The 13,284-nt window shown below is 37.5% G+C and overlaps 3 protein-coding genes across 4 annotated transcripts in view; all 3 read right to left on the bottom strand.

Moving 5' to 3' along the window:
* The window catches only part of LOC129938459 (RAC serine/threonine-protein kinase), a 40,830-nt gene extending 27,546 nt beyond the window's left edge, over positions 1-13,284 (bottom strand). Inside the window, exons 1-2 of one of the 2 annotated variants that reach the window (XM_056046043.1) lie at positions 13,033-13,284; positions 12,713-12,967 (exon numbers count right to left, since the gene is read on the bottom strand). The gene's annotated coding sequence lies outside the window, so the exon portion shown is untranslated. The remainder of the gene's footprint in view (positions 1-12,712; positions 12,968-13,032) is intronic. The other variant, XM_056046044.1, reaches the window with a different exon arrangement.
* Positions 140-1,466, bottom strand: LOC129947266 (uncharacterized). Its single transcript, XM_056057773.1, has 2 exons — positions 207-1,466; positions 140-148 (listed from the first exon to the last, which is right to left on the bottom strand). Exons 1-2 carry the CDS (start codon positions 1,464-1,466, stop codon positions 140-142), a joined length of 1,269 nt encoding a protein of 422 aa, XP_055913748.1.
* On the bottom strand, positions 4,162-5,556 carry LOC129947256 (uncharacterized). The gene has a single exon (XM_056057761.1). The coding sequence runs from the start codon at positions 5,554-5,556 to the stop codon at positions 4,162-4,164; it is 1,395 nt and encodes a 464-aa protein (XP_055913736.1).

The following is a 13,284-nucleotide window of genomic DNA, read 5'->3' as shown; positions in this document are numbered from 1 at the left end:
GTATTACAACGTCCGACATATCAGCGACATCTGCTGACTTATTGTTTTTATTATTATTATTATTATTATATTTTATTAACTAGTAATTAAAATTACAAGGTAATATACATAAAAAAAGGAGAGAGCCTAGCTGCGAAGACTATTGGCTCTGCTTGTTAATAAAATGTTTATACATTTAAGTTGAGGGTTGTAAGAAATTTATTTACATTTTCGATATTTGAACTGGTGGGGTTTTTCAATACGTCATAGATTGATATATTTTTGAAGATTGATGAAAGAGCAGGTTTCGATGATTGACAGTTTTCGAGGAGGTGAGTTAAACTCATGGTTGTATTGCAGGTGGAGCATATCGGTGGATTGTTTTTATTTAGAAGGTGTTTGTGAGTTGTTGAAGTGTGACCAAGTCTTAAGCGGATGTAGTTAGAGATTTTTTGTTTTGATACGTTTGTAGGGTATTGGGGATAGGTTTTATGTTCATTAATTTTTTTATAATGGTGGTGGTATAGGCTCCATTCGATTTCTTGTTTTCGTCTCAAGGTGTCCAGTATTTGGGTTTTCAAGTCTTTTTTGGTGTATATATTGAATTTATACACTGGTGATTTGTTGGTAGAGGTTGCTGCTTTATCAGCTTCTTCGTTTCCACGTATTTTAGAATGTCCTGGAGTCCACATCAGTTTTATTTTATTCGGCTTCATTATTATCTTGTTCCTTATCGCGGAAATAAGATCTGAATCGTTGTTTGGATTTTTAACTGCTTTCAGGACTGATATGCTATCAGAGCATATTACGAACTTATCATTGGAATTCCTTATTGATTTGGTTGCTTGCAGAATAGCAAACGCTTCTGCGGTGAAAATAGAAGCATATTCCGGGAGGATGCCAATATTGAGGATTTGGCCATCTTCAAATGTGACTGCAAATGATGTATTATCTTTTGATTTGGATCCATCAGTGAATATAAATTTCCAGCCTTTAGTTTTAAGTTCTGATGAAATACTTGAGAACAGTGATTGGTATACTGCATTGCTTGTATTTGTTTTACTGTAGTGAGCGAGGCTCAATACAAATGAATTAGCTTTTATACTCCATGGAGGATATGATAGAGTTGAGTATTTTGTAGTTTTTGTTGGTATATCCATTTCCCGAGCTTTGTCGAGGATTGTTTTTAAAGCAGATGGAATACGTTTCCTGCACTTAAGGTTCATAGCTTGATGAATGTCTTTATCGATAACTGAATTTGTGGAGAAGACCAATTTTACAACTAATTTCGAGATGGTTTGTTCGAAACGTTGCTCAATAGAGGGAAGACCTGCTTCCGCCAGAATATTTTTGAGTGGTGTTGTAGGAAAGGCGTTGATGCTCCTTCTAGCTGCTTGGTGGTAGCTTGGTTGTATTATTCTTAGCGTTGTTTTTGGGGAACTGCCATAAATGTAAATTCCGTAATCGATTTTACTTAATAATAACATTTTGGTAATATATGAGATAGTATTTATGTGTACGTGGCTTTTATTACTAGATAAATAATTAATTATGTTGAGTCTCGCAACTAGGCTTTTTTTTAAATTTAAACAATGTTCTTTCCATCTATATTTATTATTAAATACTAATCCTAGGATATTAAGGCTATTAACATTTTCAATTTGTACATTATTTATACTTAAGATAATTTTTTGACAATGGATTTTTCTACAGATATGTAGCATTTTACATTTTTGTAATGAAAGTCTAGCACCTGAAGCATACGACCAATTAAGAATATCATTAACAACATTATCAAAAAGGTTCTTACATTTTTCTAAATCGTTACTTTTACTTAAAATATAAATGTCATCTGCATAAATACAACTATCTAAAAGTTTATAATTATTTATTATAGTCGAAATATCGTCGAAGGCGATAATAAATAGAATAACTGATAATGGGGATCCCTGGGGGATACCATTTTGCAGGGAGTGAGGAGATGAGTAAATATTATTAGCTCTGGTAAAGAATTTTCTATTAGTTAGAAAAGACTTCACGTAGCCAAACATCTTCTCGCCAACACCCCATATTTTTAATTTTTTTAGTACGACATGCAAACCGATTCTGTCGAAAGCTTTTTCGAAATCGAGCGAAAGTACAGAAACATGATTTTTTGCAGATAATGCTCGTGATATATAGTAATCTAAGTGAAGATGTGCGTCGACACACCCCCGGTTAGTTTTAAAAGCAACTTGGTTGGTAGATAAAAGTTTTCTTGTTTCTGCGAACCACATCAGTCGTTTTGCTATGATTTTTTCCATAATTTTGGAAGAGCAAGAAATAAGGGATATGGGACGGTATCCATCAATTAATTTCCTATCTTTATTAGGTTTCGGTATGGGGAGAAGTGTTGCAATTTTCCAAGCTTGAGGGATAACAGCGGTGTTAAGTATGCTATTGTATAGTTTAACAAGTCTCAATTTTACATTAAATGGTAAGTTTTTCAGCATTGGATAATTAATTTTATCTCTACCAGGGGTTTTGCCTTTAGTTTTGTTTAAGGAAGCTTCAAACTCAATTAGTGATATAGGTTCTTCAATACGTTGTGCAAAAATATTGTCGGTTGTTACATAAGGGGAAATGTTGAGAAATTCATCTTTTTTTGTTTTGAAAGTAGTATGAAAATTGTTATCATTTGAATAGTTGGACCAGGTTTGTGAAAAGAGATCAGTTATTTGTGTCGGATCTGTGATAAGTGAATCAGTTGATTGGATACATGGTATCGTTAAGGGGTTGGGGTTACCGGTAAGACAGCGGATTTTCTGCCAAAGTTTGGTAATGGATGATCTGGGATTTATGCTTGATGTGAAGCTTGCAAAACTTTTTGTTTTGCTCGCTTTAAGTTCCCTTCTAAATTTAGCATTTGCTTTTTTATATGAAATTAGGTTTTCTTGAGATGGGGATTTTTGAAATTCCTTCAGTGTTTTCATTTTTTCTTTACGCAGTGAAGTTAGATTAGGGTTCCACCATGGAACATTCTGTTTTGAGGAGGTGTTGTTTGATGAAGTTGTTTGGGGTATTGAGGCGTTAGCTGCAGTTCTGATTGCCTTTTGAATTAAGGCAGCTTCTTTATTGGTATTGGATGTTGAGGGGTTGTCTGATAAATATTCATCGATAATTTTTCTAAATAATTCCCAATTTGCAGAGTCTGTTTTGAATTTGGGGATTTGTGGAGGGATTGTTGATATAATGCCTAGGTTTGTGGTTGAGAGGATAGGGAAGTGGTCACTATTGTGAAGATCGTTTAAGGTTTTCCAGGAGGTTTTAGGAAACAGTTGAGGTGAATAACATGTTATGTCAACATGTGTTAATGTGTTGTGTGTAGATAGATGTGTTGGTGAACCATCGTTGAGAAGAGTGAGATTTTCATAAAGTAAAAAATCTTCGAAAGTTTGTCCTCTATTGTTTGTTTGAGGTGATCCCCAAAGCGTATTCCACGCATTAATATCTCCTCCAAGGATAACGAGAGAATTGGTTTGTTTAATTATATTGTCAAGGTCGTTTTTAGTAAAAGTTTGGTGAGGGTGGATATATAACCCGATGTATGTTATTTTGGTTTGAAGCTCGATATCTACAGCAATAGTTAGTATATCAGAATTTATCGGTCGGAATGTGTGTGGAATGTTTTTGTTGATCAAAAGACCTATACCTTGTTTGCATGTAGTATTATTTGGCAGGTTCTTGAAATAGCCAACGTAGTTCTTAGGAATAATGGGATTAAGGTTAATTGGGCAGTGCGTTTCTTGTAGCGATATTATATCCGGTTTATGGTCCTTTATTAGAATACTTAGTTCATCTAAGTTATTCAAAAAACCTTTTATATTCCATTGCAGAATATTTAAAACCTTGTAATTTTGGTTAACTTGAATACACGAACTTTTTCTTCTTGTAGAAGAAAGAGTGTGATTGGTTGTTGTTGAATTGTGTTTTTTGTTCCATTGAATAGTTTTTGTTAGATTTTTATTTGTAACAGTTTTGTCGACTGTTGAGGTAGGTTGTGTCAAAATTGTAGTTGGCGGTTGTATGGTGATGTTGGCATTATGACCCCGCTGCCCGCTTGTCGAGGTGCTAGGACCATTACTTTGGTTCGAGCATCTCGACAAACGACCAGCGGAGTTTGTAATTTCGGGTGGCTGTTTATTACTTGGGTACATATTCATGATTATTGTCATTAGAAGTGTGTGGCAAAAAATATGTGTTTTGTTCTAAAAGAGTTTGGGTAAGGGTTGTGATGGGTGAATGGATAGTAACGTCGTCTGTTTCAGAATCAGAGACGTTCATATTTTCAGGTTTGTTTATGGGTTTTGGTGGGTTTTTTATTGAATTTGGGGTTATGTTTGCTTTGTTGTGTTTATCTTGGGTAGTAGGCTCTGTGGTTAAGGGTTGTTTTAGGTTATGAGAAATTTGTTTGTTAGCAGGGAGTTTAGTTTGAATATTTGCTGGTATAGATTTTGGATTGGGATCCAATGTTTTAGCGAGGGAAGAAGAGGATGTAATGGTATTAGAAGCAGAGAATGTTTGTGGGATAGAGAGAGAATTTTGAGCGGTTGTATGTTTTGGTTTTTCATATGAGATGGCATTATCTTTAGAAGTATTATTACCAGTTATTGCTTTTTCGTTGTAGGGGATTTTATTCAGGTTTGTTTCAGTTGGATTATTGTGGTAGTATAGGCGTCTCGCTTCAGCCATGCTACACTTTTTTCTCGTTTTAATTGTTAGGATGTCTTTGTTTTTAATATATTTAGGGCATTTAGTAGAGGAGGATGGATGTGGTTCTGCGTTTGGGGGGCAGTTTGCACACATAACACGTGTGCAGCTAACAGGTGCATTTTCGTGAACTTGAAGATTGCAAGTAGCACACATTTCAACTTTGGTACACCTTTTGATGGTGTGTCCAAGAATTTGGCATTTGCGACACCGCATTGGATTGGGGATATATTCCTTTACATTTTCTTTGTAAAATCCAATTTCGACCGAGGTCGGAGCTTGATATAAATCGAAAGTAAAAAGCATGAGGCCCGTTGGGCGTTGCTTTCCTTCAATATTTTTCATAAACTTGAAGACCTCAATTACACCTTGCGTGGACATTTCAGAAACGATTTCATTTTCTGGAACGTTAATAAGGAAAGGCGCAAATACGATTCCTTTACTTGAGTTCAGACGGTCGTGATATTTCACGGAGATTGGGCATTGATTAGCTAAGTTAGTGAGCACTAGGAATTTTTCTGCAACTTTTTTGTTTTTTGCAAGGATTAGTATATTCCCATCACGAAGCTGGGTAATGCTTTCATATTCCTTACTAATAGCATCTATAGCTTTCTTCAAAAAGAAAACACTAACATTTGATAGGGGTTTGTTTTCATCACTCGAAGAGATGACAATGAATTTGGGGTTTTTGAAATTGGTGGGGGCAGGGAGTTCGGGAAATTGTTCAAAATTGGTAAGATGTTTTGGTCGTTTGGTTGGCGGGGATTTGAGGGGCGGTGAATGAAGGGGTGTATCCGGGGATAACCCCTTAAATCGGTTCCCTATCATATTAGCCCGTCGGGATGGGCTTTGTGGGAAAGAACCCAACACTATTCACAAGAATAGAAACACTAGGGGTGGGTAAGAAGTTGAGGAGAAAAAAAAAACAACGAAAAAGAAAAATTGAGTTGAAAACAGCAAATTAACCGGTTTAAGAGAGGGAGATAAAGCACTAGAAGAAAGTGAAAAGCCGCAGACTAGAGGAACGATGTTATCGCAATGAATGCTAGACGGAGACTGTTATTGTTTTTAATTAAATTGAAGATAAGCTGAAACTCAACCTTCAGAAATAAAGTTTGCTTGGCGATTATGGCATTGTTGTTTGTTTTCAAGGCCGTGGTTGAGGCAAATACCAAGATTTACCTTGTAGACTTGCTGAAAGTGAAAAGCAGCTCCCACTGTCTGCACTTTCTCCCTTAGATCTTCAATTATACAAAAGTCATCGTCAAAGGTAGCTTCTTCTGGATCTATTTGCACTGTCAGAAGTATGTCTCCATTCTTTGAAGTTTGAGACATGGAAGGTCATTATCATTCTTTTTCCCGCATATCTTGTTTTTTTATTGACGAATCTTGTTGTCCCTGTACTTGATAGTTAATAATCTGTAGGTGTCCTAAATCAATTAATTGAAATTTTGTATTGATGGCTTTAGTATTTGTGTCGTCTGTCATGTGGTATAAGTCTTGTCAGTAAGAAACTCTTGTATATATGTATGTAGTGCGTCTAGTCACGTTCTGTATATTTTGGTCACGTTCTAAAAGGTTACGACGGATACGTTTTAGGAGTCAGCAGGTTACCTTCTTGAGGCATGACTTTTCTTTTCTTACGTTATTCTCATTTGTATAAGTCATTTTAGATCGCGGTTTAGCTGGTTTCGCTAGACATAACCAAATCGAGACTGAAGTGTTTCAACAATTGAACTCAAGAGCGTCGGGCGAGACAGTCCTAAGCATTAACCATCACGCCACGCCTTCTCCGGCCAACTTACATACCTGCTTAATATTCTGCAGGTCAATCTTATAAGTCCGTATTGGGGGCACTTAGGGCCATGTCTACTTCTGGTGTTACTGTTGCTGTTGTCGTAGCGTCCTTGTACCCGTTGCTTGACTTTTGTTGATGTTAAAAACCCCTCAACAATTAGGATTGCTGTTGCTGCTAGTGCCTCCTGAAATTACTCCGCTTCTTTGTGTTGTTGGTAGCGGGCTTAGGAAGTTGTTGTTGCTTTAGGTTGGTTTAGGTTTTTTTAGAGAATCGATCCCCTTCAACTTCCCATCCTAGTCTGAAAGTGGATTTATCGGCAGCGTATAAAAAGCTCATCAAATTTTGATCTTGACAACATTGTCCGATGGGGAATCAAGAACTGCGTGAGTTTAATGCTTCAAAAACCGAATGCTGATATTGAAAGAATTACTTGTTCCGTTATTGTTTTAGAATCTTATAAGGAAGATTCAGTAAGTCATAAAGAAATTGCTGGTTCTGCAGTAAATGTTTATGCTGAGTTTAATTTGTTTAGAATGAAACGGCTACTGAAGATATAATTTCTACCAACAGACGAAAAAAGGGAACAGACTTTGATGACAAGAGCAGAATATTTGATAAGGTGACTCATGTCAAAACCCAAATTCATACTCAGAAGCTATGAAATCAGCTCATAGTGAAGAAAAATTTAATTAAATATGGCAACCATAAAAAGGAACCCTAAATAAAAATGCAGTTCAAAATCTACAGGTTTTTAATGTGAAGAATACAGGGAAATATGAGAATCGGCCATACAGAACAAGAGTTGTTGAAGATATACATATATGTATTTGGGTAAGGGTATTGACTACGATTAAACATGAAGATCGTTATGCTATTAGTAATGGCAATTTGATTTAAAAATAGCATTTTTTCGGTACTTTTGGGAAATAAGCAACCAAGAAGATATCAATATGTTACTGTACGAGCATGTCAAGATGCAAGATGTTGTCATAAACGTTTCCTTGCTCTTGTGAACAGAGTAGGGCTAATGAGCAGTAATTCTGACCAATGCTTATTTTATCGCAATTACAGGGTTCCTCATATTTATAATTGAACTCCTGTCTGCTACTTCTAATCCAATACATTGTTTCGCTGACAATAGCACTCTTAGCTTTTCATATTCGTTTCCAGACTCATAACCCTCCTCTTCGGATGTGGAACTGCAACGGCAAAATATGATTAGCTCATTAAATACACAATCGTATGGAATTTAATGCTTCGAAAACGCAATGCTGTCTTGCATCGTTAAAGAGAGATAAACCCTCTTTGCCACTATCTATGAGTGGCACTTGCATCAACGAAACGGAAAATCTTGACATCTTTGGAATGTGCATCAGCAACCACCTTTTGTGGAGCGATCACATACGCGATGTTGCCAAAAATGCCGTAAGATGTCTAGGTTTTTAGAGACGTTGCAAGAAATGTTTCTCTCCGTCTGATCTGGCTACAATCTACAAAACCTATATAAGTCTGAAACTTGAATATAACTCTCATCTCTGGACTGGTGCTACAGTAACTTATTTAACCCTCTTGGACAGTATTCAAAAAAGAGCTTTTAAAATGATTGGTGACATTAACATCATCAACTCGTTTACATCACTCGAACATCGACGCAGGGTTTCTTGCCTCACCCTTTTTTACCCTTATTTATGCTCTAGTGAAATAGCCAGTTGCATTCCTGCCCTTAAACAATTTAACCGTAATACCCACGCTTCTAGGAATGCCCATCAGTTTACCCTTGAGCCTAACTTCGGCCGTACTATGAAGTAGAGAGATTCTTTTTTTAGCCGTAGTACGCGAACGCCTTGCCACGCTCTATATTTTCCTGTCATTGCAATGTTGAGAAATTTAAAACCAATGTACACCGACACTGCCTATCCAACCCTTCCCTCTTTTCCTAATGCTCACAATGTGTCCTTGGCATATTAAAGGTATACAAAACCCTTTTAGTGTTCGCTAATTATAAAAATAAAAAAATTAAAATTGTATGCATCAACTCAAAATTGAAATCGGGCTTTTTGACAATTTTTCTTCGCATGATAATTCAATGTGAAAATTGTGGCTCAATTAAACTTGCTTAAGACAATTACAAGTTAAAGAAATTTCTCGTTATCATTTCCAAATTACATATTCGATACCAAGTCGAATCCCAATTAGCAATTTATAAAGATTCTGATTATTCAGGTGATCTTCCAGACGATCGACGAATGGAGTAGTTTCATTTGGACCTGTGTCATGGAATAACAACTTACTGTGGCCCAACCAACAACCAAAGCTGAAATAATAGCTACAAGCGGATTTGCTAAGGAATCCTGGTTGCTTAAACGCTTATTAAACGAACAAAGAGGATACAAAGTTGTACCTACATATGTATATGTTAATAGTGCTAGCGCTGTTAAACGAGATCCATGAGACACTGGGGAACATTAAAGGAATCTATCATTGTTGACAAACCCTCTTGATCAAATTCGATTCGATGTTGCTCTCTCAACAAAATAGACATTGACTACTACGGTGACTGCTACCGAGAACAAAGACAGCGTCTATTTGGGTGTGGATTTGTTGTTGGAACTAGGCTCAGGCAAAAAGTCTTGAGTTTCAACAGTGTGAGCAAGCTCAACACGACAATCCGCATCATGGCTAAATTCGCCAACATAAGCCTAATATGCGCGCATGCCCCAACAGAGGAGAAAGATGAAGACACCAAAGACATATTCTTCGAGCTCTTGGACAAGACATATGAGCAGTGCCCTGGCTATGACATTAAAATTGTCTTAGGAGGTTTTAATGCCAAGCTAGGAAGAGAAGACATCTTTGGTGGCATAATTGGGAGATACAGCCTGCACGACACTACCTCCGACAACGGATTCAGGCTTTTCGATTTCGCTGCAGTTCGAGACGTTCTGGTAGCTAGTACGCAGTTCACGCATCTTAATATCCACAAGGGGACATGGAAATTTCCTGATCAATCAACCGTCAACCAGATTGATCACATTGCGATCGACGCACGACACTTCTCCAGTATCCAGGATATCCGAACATTCCGAGAGGCCAAAATTGACTCAGACCACTACCTCATTGTAGCCAAGGTACGGCTACGGATATCCCAATCCAAGCCAAAACAAGGAAGTACTGTGAGAAGATTCGACGTTAGACCGCTACAATCGCAAGAGACTGCCATGTCCTTTTCCGATCGAGTCTCTAATAACCTCTTAAGGAGTCCTATGCTTCCTGCATTAAGCATTGAAAACCAGTGGCAACATTGCCTTGCAGCCATCAGAGATGCCGCCTCTGAAGTGCTAGGTTTCACACGGCCACCACAGCGAAACCCCTGGTTTGACGACGAATGCCGGCAAGCGCACGCAGCGAAACAAGAGGCATACAAAACGGCGCTGCACAAAAGAACTAGAGCCGCTAGCGAGCTCTACTAGCAAAAGAGTAGAGTTGAACACCGTCTTCTTAGATGGAAAAAAAGAGAGCATGAGAAGGGCGCGATCGAGGAGATAGAGGGATGTCACAACAGGAATGAGGTTCGTAAATTTTACCAAAAGGTAAAAAAAAACCTCCCAAGGGTACCAGCCACGAACCGAAGCCTGTAAAGACGATCAAGGGAACATCGTAGTAGAACCGCAGTCGATGCTGAGAATATGGAAAGATCACTTCTCCAAATTATATAACGGCGATGACGAACCGAATTCCGCTGTAAGGGAGATAGAACCACTCAACCTCGGTGACGCAGATCAACAATTCCGCCTACCCGACCTTGACGAAGTGAAGATAGCTATATCTAAACTTAAGTCAAACAAAGCTGCTGGAGCTGACGGCATCGCTGCCGAACTATTTAAACAGCAGGCGATGACTTGGTACGGAGCATGCACCAACTCATCTGCAAAATAGGGTCGGAAGAAAGCATGCCCGATGAGTGGAATCTCAGCATAGTGTGCCCGATACATAAGAAAGGAGACCCTCTAAACTGCGCCAACTACAGAGGCATCAGTCTCCTTAACATTGCGTATAAGATCCTCTCTGCCGTATTATGTGAACGTCTGAAGCCATTCGTCAACAACCTGATTGGTCCTTATCAGTGTGGCTTCAGACCAGGAAAGTCCACTATCGACCAAATATTCACACTACGGCAGATCTTGGAAAAAACCCAGGAGCTTCAAATCGATACCCACCATCTCTTTATCGACTTTAAAGGCGTGTATGACAGCATCTATAGGGAAGAGCTCTAACGAGCAATGTCTAATTTTGGCATCCCTGTCAAACTTACCCGTTTGTGCAGAATGACGATGGAGAATGCACGCTGCTCTATCAAGGTCGGAAAAGATCTTACCGATGCATTTGATGTCAAAAAAGGTTTTAGACAAGGCGACTTCTTCAACATCGTCCTGGAAAGAATTGTGCAAAACTCAACCGTCAACACTAGAGGCACAATCTTCCAAAGCTCCATCCAATTACTCGGATACGCAGATGATATTCGCATAATTGGAAGCTCAAAGCGTGCTGTCAGTGGAGCGTTTTTAAGCATTGCGACGGAAGCTAAGATGGGTTTAGTGGTCAATGAGGGCAAGACCAAGGACACTGAACGACGAAATCTTGGACAAAACGTCACCATGGACAGCTATAACTTTGAGGTAGTCAAGGACTTTGTCTACCTAGGCACCGCTATTTATGCAGACAACGACTCCAGCGCTAAAATCAAACGAAGAATAACTCTTGCAAATTGCTCTTTCTTTGGACTTAGAAGGCAATTGAGAAATAAAGTCCTCTCTCGAGCATCTAAAATCACCATCTATAAGACACTCATCATCCCGGTTCTCATTTATGGCGCTGAGGCCTGGACCCTGTCAAAGAAAGATGAGAGCGTCTTAGGATGCTTCGAGAGAAAAATTCTTCGGGTGATTTTTGGTCCCGTAAGCATAGGTGGAGAATGGAGGAGAAGATATAACGAAGAACTGTACGGACTGTACAGCGACACTGACCTAGTTAGCAGAATTAAAGTCCAACGGCTTAGATGGCTAGGTCATGTAGAGCGGATGGACATCAACGCTGCAGCCTGGAAGGTCTTCGAATCTAATCCCGAAGGACGCCGCAGTAAAGGATGACTCTACGCGGCTCAGGTGGCGCACCCAGGTGGGAGAGGACCTCAACCAACTTGGGGTGCGAAACTGGAGACAGCTAGCTAGGGACCGAGCTGGCTGCAGACGCATGTTTGTTGAGGCCCAGGTAGCGCCACCTTAAGAAAGTAAGTAAGTAAGTAAGTTTCAGTTCCTCTTATAAGAAATAATAGTAATTTATAGATAAATCTACAATAAAACTGATTTTATTATTTTTTCCTGGACAAAACCATTAACCATTAAACCATAAACAAATATAAAATCTATATGAAAATGTTTCATAGAGCAACACCTCGTGACCGGTACTTGAATGTGACAGCAACGCTATAGAGGAAGGAATTAATTTTATCATAGACGAAGATGAGACAATCCAATTCTACGAAAAACTTTTATAAACTATTTTCTGAATAAATTTCTTAAAACATATAATATATAGGTAGGTATATTATATAATTATGTACCAACAAAATTAAATAAGAAAGTTATGTTATAATATATAGAACTAAGAAATAATTGTAAATATTTATGGTCAATACAAAATCGTTAAATACATTACCCATTCAATAATCTTATTGCTCTATGTTTTAAATAAAATTTACTTTAGAAATGTTTTAAGAACTTTATCTCAATTGCAGACAAACGTGATAAATACTTTGAAAATCTTGGACACGACGAGTTTGCCGGATTTATAATGTCGTGAAATATCACATATTAGTGCTATCGTTTACAACATCTATCAAATTTATCAATCTAGTAGATTTTTCAAAGAATAAACATTATTTTAAATAACTTTTTGTTGTTGTAAAAATAACAATAGAAAGGAAGAACATTTATTGGAACACCTCAATCATTATAATCTTACACCGATATATTTATGTAGTTTCCATTACTTTTCGAAAACTATCATTGCTCCATGGTATAAATCATAGATAACATCCGTTTTCGGAAGTAAAAAATTGGGTTCTATTTTATAAATAATATTTTCTAATAATGCGTTTTAAAGTTTTCTGTTTGTACTACTTTTTACCTTTTATGTCATCCTCTTCGTCTACGGCGGTGACGGGTCGACGGCGTCTGCTCTGCGCACTGCCCCTTCCTGCTAATTTTCTTCTTCAATGAAATTTTCAAAAACGTAATTGTAAAAATAAAAACTTAGCACTGCATACATTCACATTTGCTTTATTTTTTGTTTGTATTCACTTACGAACCATATGAAATTTTCTTTTCTTGAAAATTCCATTTTAGCAAACCTGCACAAAATTAACTCCCGATTTGTGTGATACTACAAAACAAATTTGTTAAAAATTAAGCAATTCACAAAAATTGATCAATATTAAAAGAAGTTACTCTGATGATCTGCCAATTTCAAACCGCAATTGCATATTTTTCTTGTGAAAATGTAAAAACTTCGATTCAGATTTACCATGTGTTCAGGAATAGGTCAATTTATATTTCGATGTTTCTTTTAGGATAATGATATAAAATGAAATTTCAAAGCTCTTTTTTTGTTTAAAATTAAGTTTACTTTTAAGGAATAAATAAATCACGTATAGTCTAGTCAGTAATGACCATGTCCGCCATTTTTTAAGAGTATGGTCT

Source organism: Eupeodes corollae, chromosome 1 (assembly GCF_945859685.1).
Source record: "Eupeodes corollae chromosome 1, idEupCoro1.1, whole genome shotgun sequence".
In the NCBI taxonomy this organism is placed as follows: domain Eukaryota; kingdom Metazoa; phylum Arthropoda; class Insecta; order Diptera; family Syrphidae; genus Eupeodes; species Eupeodes corollae.
This window is presented reverse-complemented; position numbering and strand designations above follow the sequence as displayed.

Coding starts and splice junctions, on each gene's coding strand:
- LOC129947256 (XM_056057761.1), bottom strand. CDS start 5,556: ATGATAGGGAACCGATTTAAGGGGTTATCCCCGGATACACCCCTTCAT.
- LOC129947266 (XM_056057773.1), bottom strand. CDS start 1,466: ATGTTATTATTAAGTAAAATCGATTACGGAATTTACATTTATGGCAGT.